The 12,993-nt window shown below is 35.0% G+C and overlaps 1 protein-coding gene and 1 long non-coding RNA gene across 2 annotated transcripts in view; both read right to left on the reverse strand.

The window, feature by feature from the left end:
• LOC140756010 (uncharacterized) overlaps nucleotides 1-12,993 on the reverse strand; it is a 165,982-nt gene that overhangs the window by 11,510 nt on the left and 141,479 nt on the right. The gene's annotated exons all lie outside the window — the stretch shown is intronic.
• The window catches only part of LOC140756008 (uncharacterized), a 32,610-nt gene that overhangs the window by 10,864 nt on the left and 8,753 nt on the right, over nucleotides 1-12,993 (reverse strand). Inside the window, exons 4-11 of the mRNA XM_073091399.1 lie at nucleotides 6,106-6,153; nucleotides 5,416-5,538; nucleotides 5,106-5,273; nucleotides 4,460-4,523; nucleotides 3,067-3,126; nucleotides 2,471-2,532; nucleotides 1,035-1,133; nucleotides 671-779 (exon numbers count right to left, since the gene is read on the reverse strand). Of these exons, the coding sequence (XP_072947500.1) occupies nucleotides 671-779; nucleotides 1,035-1,133; nucleotides 2,471-2,532; nucleotides 3,067-3,126; nucleotides 4,460-4,523; nucleotides 5,106-5,273; nucleotides 5,416-5,538; nucleotides 6,106-6,153 (733 nt within the window). The remainder of the gene's footprint in view (nucleotides 1-670; nucleotides 780-1,034; nucleotides 1,134-2,470; nucleotides 2,533-3,066; nucleotides 3,127-4,459; nucleotides 4,524-5,105; nucleotides 5,274-5,415; nucleotides 5,539-6,105; nucleotides 6,154-12,993) is intronic.

Consider the following 12,993-nt stretch of genomic DNA (forward strand, 5'->3'; position numbering starts at 1 on the left):
GTATATATTTTTAACCATGCAGTATACCACCCTCCATACCACAAAGATTGCGTGCAGCGCAAGAACTGAAGTCAAAACTTAATAGCATGGATTTCTGCAAAGTAACCCTGATGCAATTTACTATTTATCTGGAGTTGATAACAGATGTCTATGGGCGGCAGTAGCCGACTATCATCAGGTGGACGGCATGCTGAAAGGTGAACCTTGACGAAGGGGAAACCTTCAAAATGTACCCGACGCCATAGGAGTGACGCCGGGTTATGTGGGATTTTTACCACACTAAAACCCCCCTGGTGGCCGTCCTCAGCGTTTGGTGGAGAACTCCGGGATCTCCAACGGAACACAACCGGAGTCCTCCTAATGTGATGCCCTTCTATCGGGCTCTGCCCTGGGGGGAGAAATTTACGCTCCTCTCACATCCCCTGGTGATCATAGCAATATGCCACCACACAAACCGCTGTCCTTCTCGGGGTCGCTTGCTGGAAAGTTGAGCTCCGAGTCTTGCCGTCCGCAACCCGGGAAGCCCCTTTTAGTCGCCTCTTACGACAGGCAGGGGCAGGGGATACCGTAGCCCTATTCTGGTCCCGGTACTACAGGGACAACGTACCTGAACCTAGCAGCGTATGAACTTTCCACTAATATAAGGCTTTCCAATCATATAAAATAATACCTTTTTGTCCTGGTGTCCCATCTTTTCCCTGCTTTCCTGTTAAACCAATTTGTCCTGGTGGGCCAACTTTTCCTGAGTATCCTATAGGACCTCGTGGGCCTACAGCACCCTAAAATATGAGTTAAAATATCTCCGTTAAATATAAATATATAATAATTATATATAAAATAAATATCTCCGTTTTTTTATTAGATTATATTAATTTATTCTCTTCATTTTTTATAATTTTTATAGCTACTGCCTTAAAAAGCAACGTCGTATCCATTATGAAGTACAATTATTCTAGACTCAAATAAATATTTCCTGAATTATTTAAATTAGCATTTATCAAAGCTGTTGTATAAATTGACAATTGATTTCATACCCGAGATCCTTGTCCTCCTCTTGATCCTTTCTCTCCCTTCTGCCCTTTTTGCCCCGCTTCACCCTTAGGTCCAGGTTTATCTTGTTGCTTTTCCGCTCCCTGTAAACATAATAATCAAAGACTAAAAAAGAAAGACTTGCAATTTCAAATAAAATTGAAGTAGGTATATCAATTTTTGTCGATTACCATAGTATATTATGCAAATTAGGTAGATCTCCATATCAGTAAACAACCCCAGATACTGAGTAAGATCACAGATGGATAGCCACAGCTGCGGTCTAAGTTGGAACGCCTCGGATAAATGTTTCTTACCACAGTTTTCAAATCGGAATACAGCAGCGCTTAATACTGCTTTTACTAGATAATAAATAATAGTTAAAAAAAACTAAAAAATACGCTTTTATAAAAAAATCGACCAAAAAATGAAAAATAAATAATAGTTTAAAAAAACTAAAAAAAATACACTTTTTATAGAAAATCACACTTTTTTACAATAAAAAATATTTTTATCTTATTTACACTATTCTTAATTCAAATTTAAAAAAAAATATTTTCTATTTTTTAGTTGGATTTTCTATAAAAAGTGTATTTTTTTAGTTTTTTTTTAACTATTATTTATTTTTCATTTTTTGGTCGATTATTTTATAAAAGCGTATTTTTTAGTTTTTTTAACTATTATTTATTTTTCATTTTTAGTGATTATTTTAGCGATTATTTTAACGATTATTACTTAGCGTATTATCAAGTTTATCTTTCGAATCAGCATCAATACCTTTGCTTAGCAGTGCAAAAATGAATATTGGGTCATTGTTTAACACAGCTGTATGAAGTGGTGTTTTACATTGGTGTTTATTTTTATTGTTAACGTGAAAATCCCAGAGGAGTTGTTGAATGACATCCGAATTGCCAATGCTAACTGCTTTCTTTCATAATTTATACCATATCCCAGGTCCTCTATCTTGGATAAAAGTAATCACGGAGGTCAGGTCAGGTCAGGTCAGGTCAGGCCAGGTAAGGCCAGGCCAGGCCAGGTAAGGCCAGGCCAGGCCAGGCCAGGCCAGGCCAGGTTAGGTCAGGTCAAGTCAGGTTAGGTTAGGTTAGGTGATCGGCGCGCCTGGTAGATTCCTTTATTGGTCTTAACGCAGACCTTCCGGGTCTCAAGAAAACAAAAATCGCTGATCCTGATTATCCTAGTAAGGATAACGGGTCAGAATGTTTAAAATATTGAATTGTCATCGGTCCTTAATAAGTATGCCAAATTTCGAGTTAATCCGACTTTTTGAAGGGGGTTAAAATCATGTTCAAAGATTCCGTTACATACTAACATACAAACATACCAACATACATACGTCTCAAGCTAATAAAAGCGTATTAAAAAAATAGGTGTTGCTGTGTTGTTTCTGGAGTCGAACTTGATTATATAACTAAAACTATACCTTAGTCCCGTCCGCTCCCTTATCCCCTTTATCGCCCTTTAGTATTTCTTTTATCGTATCATCTGAAATCATAAAAGTAATGCTTTTAAAGAATCCGTTCATATAATTAAACTAAGCCCGGGGTAGTCTTGATAAAGAAAACGGGCACTTTACAACCAAATTCGATTGTTTAGTCCTAACGACATATTTTACGATTTTCGATAGTTTCAGCCGTTTAAAGTACTGAATGTTGTCGAAACTTTTTGGTTTTAAGAAAATGTATTGGGTATAGCTATTTCAACTATATTAACACTTATTTCACCGACTTCTAAAAAGGGAGGTTCTCTATTCGGCGTTGTAAGTAGTTAACGGATGGATGGAAGGATACATGTAAGTTTGTATCTCCGCGAATTTTTCAAATAGAACTCTACTGACCCGATTTGGATGTGGTTTTTGTTATTTAATTAAAATATGCTTTTATTTTACAAGGTTTTTGTATATGTACTACATTAGGATTTTTCTAGTGAGCATACAACATAATATATTAATAGTATAATTTGTAGATCTAAGTAACCTAAAACCCAAGAAACCTGACTTTTTTCATTGAAATAACTCACTTTTTAAAATACTGGAAATGTCCACGCTTGAGCCCGGGGGTCCGCGATCACCTTTGTCACCTGTAAACAATAAAGACAGATAAATAAGATAGATAGAAAATAAAGATAGAAAAATATATGCATAGAACATATTTCTTATTTTGATCGACGTGCAATCAAAGCTTAGTCCTTTTTAGGGTTCCGTACCCACAAGCTAAAAACGGGACCCTAGTAATAGTTACTAGGCCTCTGCTCTCTGTCAGTCTGTTAAAAGGCTCTTCCTCTTGATCCGTTAAATATTTTCCAAAGTATACATTTGGTCCATTATAAATACTAAAAATAAATAATTGGCAAACTGCGACTCGAGAGTTCCGTACCACCAAATTTTCATTTATTTATTATTTTTATTATATTCTGTGTTTTATTTATTTGTGTGTGTGTTACTTATATGTTTGTGTTTTTGTGAATTGATTTTTTAAAGAACATTAATCGATTTAAAACAAGCCCATTTTTTTTTCGCCATTAGCTTCGGCGTCTATTGTCAGTCTTGTATTCGCCGACCACTATTAAATTTAATTCCAAAAATCGATAATTAATTAATCAGGTTTATCCTGGAGTCTCGTTTACAATATAACTTTAACCATAATGCCACGTAGGTTGTCAATACCGAACACAAATTAACATAAAAGTCCCGCTAAAAAAAATGAGATAAACTTCGTGATGTTAGAATTCCCAAAAATGGAAGCACGTACAAATCTTTATGGTAAAAACGGAACATTTATTGCGCACAATGACTGGAATTTTAAACAAAAATCCACTCTCCTTACTGCTTGCCTATTAACGTAAAGTTTATCATATTTTCATGTACATTGTTTCATCTACATACATACTTAAGTCATTTAAACAGTTTGAGTTTTAAGGTGTTAGAATCCTTTGTAGTTCGACTCCGGCGGCACTCCACACCTATTTTGCCTAATAACAGCAGTGTTGAGCGCTGCTGTGTTCCGGTTTGAAGGGTGTGGTAAGGGAGACATAGTTATCCGAGGCGTTTCAACTTAGTCCTCAGGTACATCTGATACATCTGTGGCCGACCTCCGGTAAGAAGCTAATCTTATCCGGGGTTGATGACAGATGACCATGGACGACAATAGCCCCTTACCATCAGATGGTAATGCTCGCCTGCTTTTCCTATATGATAAAATAACTAATAATTAACCACCAAAATTTGCGATTTTGATATTATATCAGCCATAAAAGTAAAATAAAAGCATTGTGAAAATTTGTACCTTACGGTCTAACACATACTCGTAAATCGAAAAATGTTAAAAAATAACAGTTTCTTGTCTCCCTCCTCTTTATATTCCACTTTTTTATTTTTACTCTTTGTTGTACGTTTCTGATTTTGATTTATTACCTTGCTTTCCTGGTACACCTGGTGCTCCCTTTTCTCCTTTAGGACCTGCTGGGCCAATAGGACCCTAAAATGAATTAGAAAAGCTTTGTATGTTCATTGATCAATTAATAAAAGACGAATAAATTAATTTAAATTGCGATGCGATTACTGTTTTATCTATTATATTGGCATATTGATATTGAAAATATTTCAAAACCATGGTTGGTACCCAAAAATGTTGATGATAATAATTATTATGCTGAAGATCTCGAGGACTTAATTGGAATGTTTGACGTGATGTTTGCTCTAATGAACGTTTAAGCTTTTAAACGAATATTTCTTTATTGAATCGGTATCTCTATCTACCAATGGATACCGAAACAGAAATATTAGTTTAAAGGCTAAAAGGACATTATTTCATATCTGATACTTTGCTCTTCATAGCCAAATATATCCTTTAACCCTGTTCCCTGACAAGTTATGATATATTTTAGAACTAGAAAGCCAAGCAGTTGAGATAGTGGAGTATATAAAATCTAAATACACGTGTGAATGCATGTAGAATGTCAGCATATTTTGAAAGTTCTTATATTTTTTTATAAATGCCATGAATACACAACAGACAAAACTATTTTATTTTTTACATTTCTTTGCATAAATAATTTACCTTTGAAACTTTTCCGGGAGTTCCGGAAGATCCAGGGGGTCCCAAAGAACCCTTGGGTCCAACTGGTCCTGGATCCCCTTTAATGCCTGGAATACCTCTTTCTCCGGGAGCACCTCTCTGTCCAACCTCACCCGGCAGTCCTTTCTCACCTGTTTTTCCTTTTGGTCCCTTAAAGGTTTCATAAATTCAATTATGTATTGGCCAGTAGCCAGTGGCCATGAGAAATGGCTTGATGACGACGATCTGAAGTGTGTTAAAATCATATGACAGGTTAAAAAAATTACATATGGCTGATAAACCACTAATTTACCTCTACACCTGGTATCCCTGGCTCGCCCTTTTCTCCAGGGGGACCTCGCTCCCCTGGCGGCCCTGGGTCTCCCTTCATTTTCATTAATATGATGTCTTTGTCTGGTTGTATGCATTGACACCACTAAAACAAAAATGAAGAAATATTATTATTTTGTTTATAGAAAATTATAGTAAATTAGCATTGAACTCCTTTAGGGTATTTGATCACTGTAGATCCTTTTCATGTTATCTAAACAAAATTCGTTGTACTAATGATAATCTATAAATCTGTTGCTCTTTGAGGTCTAGTTGGAAACTTTCATATAGAAATGGCCAAAATACAACTTCATATCTGAGGCAGAAATAACAAAGAATAGGTATTATATTAGAGTTAGAAAATGGTTGAACAGTCAAGTTAACTGCGGCGGCACCACCTTCACATTTCTTTCTGTCTAAAACAGTAATGCTCGATATTAGACGAGTAAGGTGGAGATATGTGGTGCTCCGAATTACTCCTTAATTACTTAGTAATAAATTTCAAATTAGGATTAATATTTTATACAGATATCCACTAAGATCCACTTGCGATTTTAGAAGAATCATTTTTAAAATTATTTATTTAACGTCACAAATAATTTGGGTCGACTTAAGTATTTATTCAAAAGTTCAACATTCAAAAAAATGTTTATACTCGTATGTTATTACTTACTTTGTCACAATCATCTTTCGAAAAAATCTTTACTTTCTTTATCAATCCCTGCAACATAAAAAACGTTTAAACCAATAATTTAATGATACCTATAAATTTTAAGTTTTCAAGAATTTATCTATATATATGTACAGGGTGTCCCGTAAGTACCACGACAAACTTGGGGAGAACATAGGTGAGGGTTTGACCTCTCTGGAAAAAAAAAATTACCTTAGTAAAAGTGTCACCGTTTTTGCACTATCAATTGTTTAAGATTTTTTGAGAAATTCAGCCCTCTTCATCTTCATTCGTTAACTGCGTGTACAAATTTGGTGATGCAGTGTTTATTTTTTCTGTTAAATACTATCAGATAGTTGGTCTATCATATTGAAATGTAAATTGGTTATAAGATGTAAAGGAACCATGAAAAAAATAGGGATATTTTTAGATTTTAATTTTTTTACTATTTTTCTCTCAACTTTGACTCGTCGCGGTGAAAATAAAATGTACTGGACTAAAAATGTACATTGCGCAAAAAATATGTCCAGTTAATAGAGATTTCGAAAAGGTACCACACTTACTATTTAAAGTTGAAGAAAAAAAGTCAAGGCCGTTTTTGCATGAAAGGGACTGAAACCAACTAAAACGTAATAATCGAGTTTTTATTTAAATTACGGTTTCTACCGACTCACAACGCGTCAGGCAGTACTAAATCACATTATTACCTAGTTACACACTTAAAAATATCATTCTTCATTTGTAAAAACACAATTTAGTAACTAACTAGCAAACAAAGTAATACAATTTATTAAGTCAATTTTACCTACTTTTAACTGTCGTCTCTAAGTGAAACTTCGTACATGTATGAAATTTGAATGACAAAACTATAATTTGACATTTTGGCACTGATCTGATGATGGAGCCAGCAGGGGCATGGTTCATTTCTTAGTAAATCCCTCGATTTTGGGCTAAATTAGTAAGAGATCTACCATCCATATCCTGGCTCCATCATCAGATCAGTTCTAAAATGTAAAATTATAGTTTTGTCATTCAAATTACATACATGTACGAAGTTTCACTTCGAGACGACAGATCAAAGTAGGTAAAAATTGACTTAATAAATTGTATTACTTTGTTTGCTAGTTAGTTACTAAATTGTGTTTTTATAAATGAAGAATGATATTTTTAAGTGTGTAACCAGGTAATAATATGATTTAGTACTGCCTGACGCGTTGTGAGTCGGTAGAAACCGTAATTTAAATAAAAACTCGATTATTACGTTTTAATTGGTTTCAGTCCCTATGATGCAAAAACGGCCTTAACTTTTTTTCTTCAACTTTAAATAGTAAGTGTGGTACCTTTTCGAAATTTCTATTAACTGGACATATTTTTATGTGCAATGTACACTTTTAGTCCAGTACATTTTTTTTTCACCGCGACGAGTCAAAGTTGAGGGAAAAATAGTAAAAAAATTAAAATCTAAAAATATCCCTATTTTTTTCATGGTTCCTGTACATATTTTAACCAATTTACATTTCAATATGATAGACCAACTATCTGATAGTATTTAACAGGAAAAATAAACACTGCATCACCAAATTTGTACACGCAGTTAACGAAAGAAGATGAAGAGGGCTGAATTTCTCAAAAAATCTAAAACAATTGATAGTGCAAAAACGGTGACACTTTTACTAAGGTAATTTTTTTTTCCCAGAGAGGTCAGACCCTCACCTATGTTCTCCCCAAGTTTGTCGTGGTACTTACGGGACACCCTGTATAAAAGCGAAAAGATACTCACGTTCAAAACGTATTAATCAAGGTTTTGACTAAACTACTGAAGCTACAATCATGAAATTTGAAATATAGCTTCATTTTATAATGTAGATGCGCACTAAGAACGGATTTTTTGATATTCCACCGTTAAGGGGGTTAAATGGGGGTTGAAAGTTAGTATGAAAGTCCGTCAGTTTTAAAGCAAACTGGATGAAAATTGGTATTTAGGTTTCTAATTTAAAGTAATAAAAATCTAATCTGAGGGTTTTTCCAAAATCAACCCTAAAGGTGGTTAAATAGGGGTTGACAGCTTATTTTAAATTTTGCCATTTTGGAAGCCAGCACTATGAAAGTTAACCATTGCTTTACTGGTTAGATGTTATAGAACTTTAGTTCTACCGTTTTTGGAAAATCAACCCCTATGAGGGTTAAATAAGGGTTGTAAGTTTGTATGGAATTCCCCCAGTTTTGATGTAAAGTCTATGAAAATCGGTATTTGGGTTTTCGGTTAAAATAATAAAATACCTGTTTCACCATTTTTGGAAAATCAACCCTTAAGTTGGTAAAATAAGGGTTGACAGCTTATTTTAAAATTTGCCAATTTGAAAGCCAGCACTATGAAAGTTAGCTATTGCTCTACTGGTTAGATATAGTGGAACTTTAATTTTACTGTTTATGGAAAATCAACCCTTATGTGGGTTAAATAAGGGTTGTAAGTTTGTATGAAAATCCCTCAGTTTTGATCTTATCTATATGAAAATCTGTATTTAGCTTTTTGGTAGAAAATAATTAAACACCTATTTCACCATTTTTGGAAAATCAACCCTTAAGTTGGTAATAAAGAGGTTGACAGCGTATTTTAAAATTTGCCAATTTGAAAGCCAGCACTATGAAAGTTAGCCATTGCCTTACTGGTTAGATATAGTAAAACTTTAATTCTACCGTTTTTGGAAAATCAACCCTTATTTGGGTTAAATAAGGGTTGTAAGTTTGTATTAAACTTTACGAAAATCGGTATTTGGGTTTTTGATAGAAAATAATTAAACACCTATTTCATTGTTTTTTGAAAATCATCCCTTAAGGTCGTTAAATGGGGGTTGGCATTTTATTTCAAACTCCGCTAATTCGGAAGCAAAAACTAAAAAATCTTGGATTTAGCTTTCCTGTTGGAAATAATAGAACTTTTTTTAACACGATTTATGGAAAATCTACCCTTAAGAGGGTAAAATAGGGGTGGAAAGTTTGTTGGAAATTCCGCAGATTTTGAAACAAAGTCTATGAAAATTGATATTCAGCTTTCTGAATGAAAATAATCGAACACCTATTTTACCGTTTCTGGAAAATCAACCCTTATGTTCGATTAATAGGGGATAGAATTTTATTTTATAATTCGTTAATTTGGAAACAAGGATTGTAAAATAAGCATTTAGCTTTCTGGTTCGAAATAATAGAGCTTCTTTAACACCGTTTATGGAAAATCTACCCTTAAGAAGGTAAAATAGGGGTGGCAACTTCGTTTAGAAGTCCACAATATTTTACGCAATGTCTATGAAAATTGTTATTTGGCTTTGTGAATGAAAATAAAACGACACCTATTTCACAGTTTTTGGAAAATCTACCCTTAAGGTAGTTTGATAGGGGATGGAATTTTATTTTAAAATCCGTTTATTTGGAAACAAGGACTGTAAATATAGGATTTATCTTTCTGGTACGAAATAATAGACTTTTTTTTTTATAATATAAGAGTAGCAGACGAGCATGCAGTCCACCTGATGGTAAAAACTTTGTTTAGAAGTTCGCAGATTTTAGAGCAAAGTCTATGTAATTTAGTATCCTGCTTTCTGATTGAAACTAATAGAACATCTATTACACCGTTTTTGTAAAATTAACCCTTAAGGACGTTTAATAGGGGATGGAACTTTATTTTAAAAACCGTTAATTTAGAAGTAAGGACTGTAAAAAATGGCAATTGGCTTCGTGGTTGGGAATGATAGAACTTTTTTTAACACCATTTATGGAAAAACTACCTCTAAGTAGGTAATATAGAGGTTGAAAGTTTGTTTAGATGTAAGCCAATTATGAAGCAAAGTCTATGAAAATTGGTATCTTGCTTTCTGGTTGTAAATAATATATCAATTATTTTTCCATTTTTTTTAAATCAACCCTTAAGGTCGTTAAATAGGGGTTGGAACTTTATTTTATAACCCGTTAATTTGAAAGCAAACACTATGAAAAATTATCATTAGACTCAATGAAGCATCTGAGTCACTGTTTTTTTTTAGATCAACCCTTAAGACGGCTATAAAAGGGTGTATGCATTATGCCTTTCTGTTTACACATCTGTTTCATCATTTTTAGCATCTCAACAATCAACCCCATTAGGGTACTATAAGTAAAGAAAGTTTCTTTAAAAACCGTTATTAAAGTCACTTCCTTTGGCATGTCTGGAAATAGAACAGAGTGCAGAGAGGTTTAGTGTAGGGCGAACACGGGCCACGGGCCACGGGTCCACGGGCCGTCGTAACACATATTTTTAACACGGGAATGTATTGCGCGTTGAAGTGCAGAACAGCTGTAATTTAGGGTTCGGTACCAAAAGGATAAAAACGGAACCCTATTACTAAGACTTCGCTGTCTGTCCGTCTGTCCGTGTGTCACAGAGCTCTATCTCTGGAACCGTAATAGGTAGACATTTGAAATTCTTACAGAGGATGCTTAACGGTAGCCGCTATAACAACAAATACTTCAAATAAAAAAAGTTGAAAACAAAAAGGAGTCCCCATACAACAAACTGCTATTCGATATTTATCTAACTAACTTTTGAACCGTTAGAGGTAGACAGATTAAAGTTTCACAATGTGTTTACTTTAATGGCTGCTGCAATATTAAACACTAGAAATAAAAAAATGAATATTTTGGTTGTACGGAACCCTCCAGGTGCGGGTTTGACTTGCATTTGCCCAATTATTAGTAACGCGCAGACCCGCGGGCCACAAGGGAAAGTCGCGGGCCACACACCACCCGTGAGTGTCGGGTTGCCGACCGCTGGTGTTGAATATTAGCTTTCAGAAATTTGCTGATAAAGTATTTATTGATGCATATGTACATAGGAATGTTTTTGAAATTCTACTAAGGAGGTAAAAGAAGTGTTATATGTATGTATACGGGAATCTTTTTTCAGAAATTTCAGATAACCTATATTCAGACAAATACACGACAACGTGGACGGGTGCAATTTTCATGTATGATAATGCATAAGTTTATTCAAATGGGCCTACATTTTGGTATACCAATTAGGTACATCGCAACTACTTTGGACACACTGCGTGCCAACATTTTGTCCTGCCGTGGGGTATGGTTGTGGTTATACGTGGATTAGTGATGGTGATGTGGTAGACACATAGACCTTGGATTAAAATTTTGGGCTAGAACAGGGCTACAGTACTACTGGCAGGTGACCTGTCGTACGAGACTAAAGGGGGACTTCTGGAGTTGCGGGCGGCAAGAAAGGGAACTCTAACCGCCCAGCCAGAGACCCTGGATAGAACCACTGTATGAAAGGTCCCATAAAACATGAACGGTTCCTATGGAATAGTGCAAATAGTAATTATTGTATCCTACATGAAACTTATGTTTTAAAGAAAGTTTCATTACAGTCCACTAATTAGAGTTTTAGTGTATGTTTCTGAAGAAAGCTTGACCAATTTAGGTACACAGTGACGAAAAAGAAGCTTTCATTAATGAAATATTAATGAACCCTTTAACAATTTTAACGATAAAGTATAGCGTTAAAATTGTTAAAGTACAAATTTACGATTACAGTTATTTGTATGTCATATCATATATTTTAACGCGGGCGAAGCCGCGGGTTCTGCTAGTTTCTGAATAATGCTAAGCCTTATATGGTATCAATACTCAAGATTTAATTCAGCAGGTATTGTGTATTCCTCTGATAATAGATGTAATAATAATTAAAACCCTTTATAACGTATTCTTGTTTTTGTTTACGGAGGAAACCTTCAAAAGGTATTGTACTTCCTGCTGCTGTGAGAGCGTCATGTGGATTTTACCCGCAAAAACCCTCCTCGGTGGCCATAGTAACGGAACCCAGGCTCTCTATCACGAGGCAACGGAGTCCTCTAACCTTTATGCTCATCCCACACCTTTTTTGTGTACTCATGACGGTATGCATGCCATCGTCCTTCCCGGGGTATTCTGGCGGTTTGAGCTCTCATTCTTGCCGCCCGCAAACCCAGAGGCCGTTTTTGGGCGCCTCTTACCACAGGCAGGACACCGCAGTAATATTCTAGATCCGAGAGACAGCGGCATTCATAAAGTATCCTATGATGATGTTGCTCATCCTTTGCTATAACTAAAATTGACATACAGAAAAAGGCTTCAAACTTGTAACCCCTCTTATTCCGTGGGCAGTTAAAAGGACGTTCAGCTCATCAGTCCGCCTTTGGAACATGAACGAGTCACTTCTAAAGGTCTAACAATTGCTCTGCAATTCGAGAATTGTACGATTGGGACAGATGTATGGCCCGACCTTTCGATATGTTATGTGTCGAACCTTTCATTTTTCAATTCCTCTCCTGACATTACAAAGGTTACTGGTATCGTTTACAAGCTTCTCCATTCAATGATTGATAAAGCAATTTATTGGTTATCTCTGTGTAAGGTTTGTATTGATCAGTAACTTTTATGTGAAATAAAGTAGTGAACTTCGTAGTTCGACGGCATTAATTTATACTTTTAATTGTCCCGTAATTTTAGGGTTTTGTACCCAAAGTATAAAAGCGGAACCCTTATACGAAGCCTCCAGCTATACACGTACGATATATTAACATACATTTAACTTTAGATCCTGTCGTTCTTGTGTGACGTCCGCTTGAGCATTAAAATTTCGCTCGCATCTTTTTCCGGTAAAATATAAATAAAAAACAGGTTTAACGAAAATAATATTTAAAGAAATGATTAAGCAGAAATTTCATAAACCTTTTGAATATCCGGGACACATTTAAATTAAATTACTTTACCTCATCTAGTTCGTTTCATTCATTTGTTGGTATTATCCCTTTGAAATTCGTGAATGAAACTTGGGAAAAATTCCCGTAAAAAACGAGACCACTTCAC

The sequence above is a fragment of the Epargyreus clarus genome, unplaced genomic scaffold (genome assembly GCF_041222505.1).
Source record: "Epargyreus clarus isolate Ecla_fem2 unplaced genomic scaffold, WU_Ecla_fem_2.2 ptg000034l, whole genome shotgun sequence".
Lineage (NCBI taxonomy): Eukaryota > Metazoa > Arthropoda > Insecta > Lepidoptera > Hesperiidae > Epargyreus > Epargyreus clarus.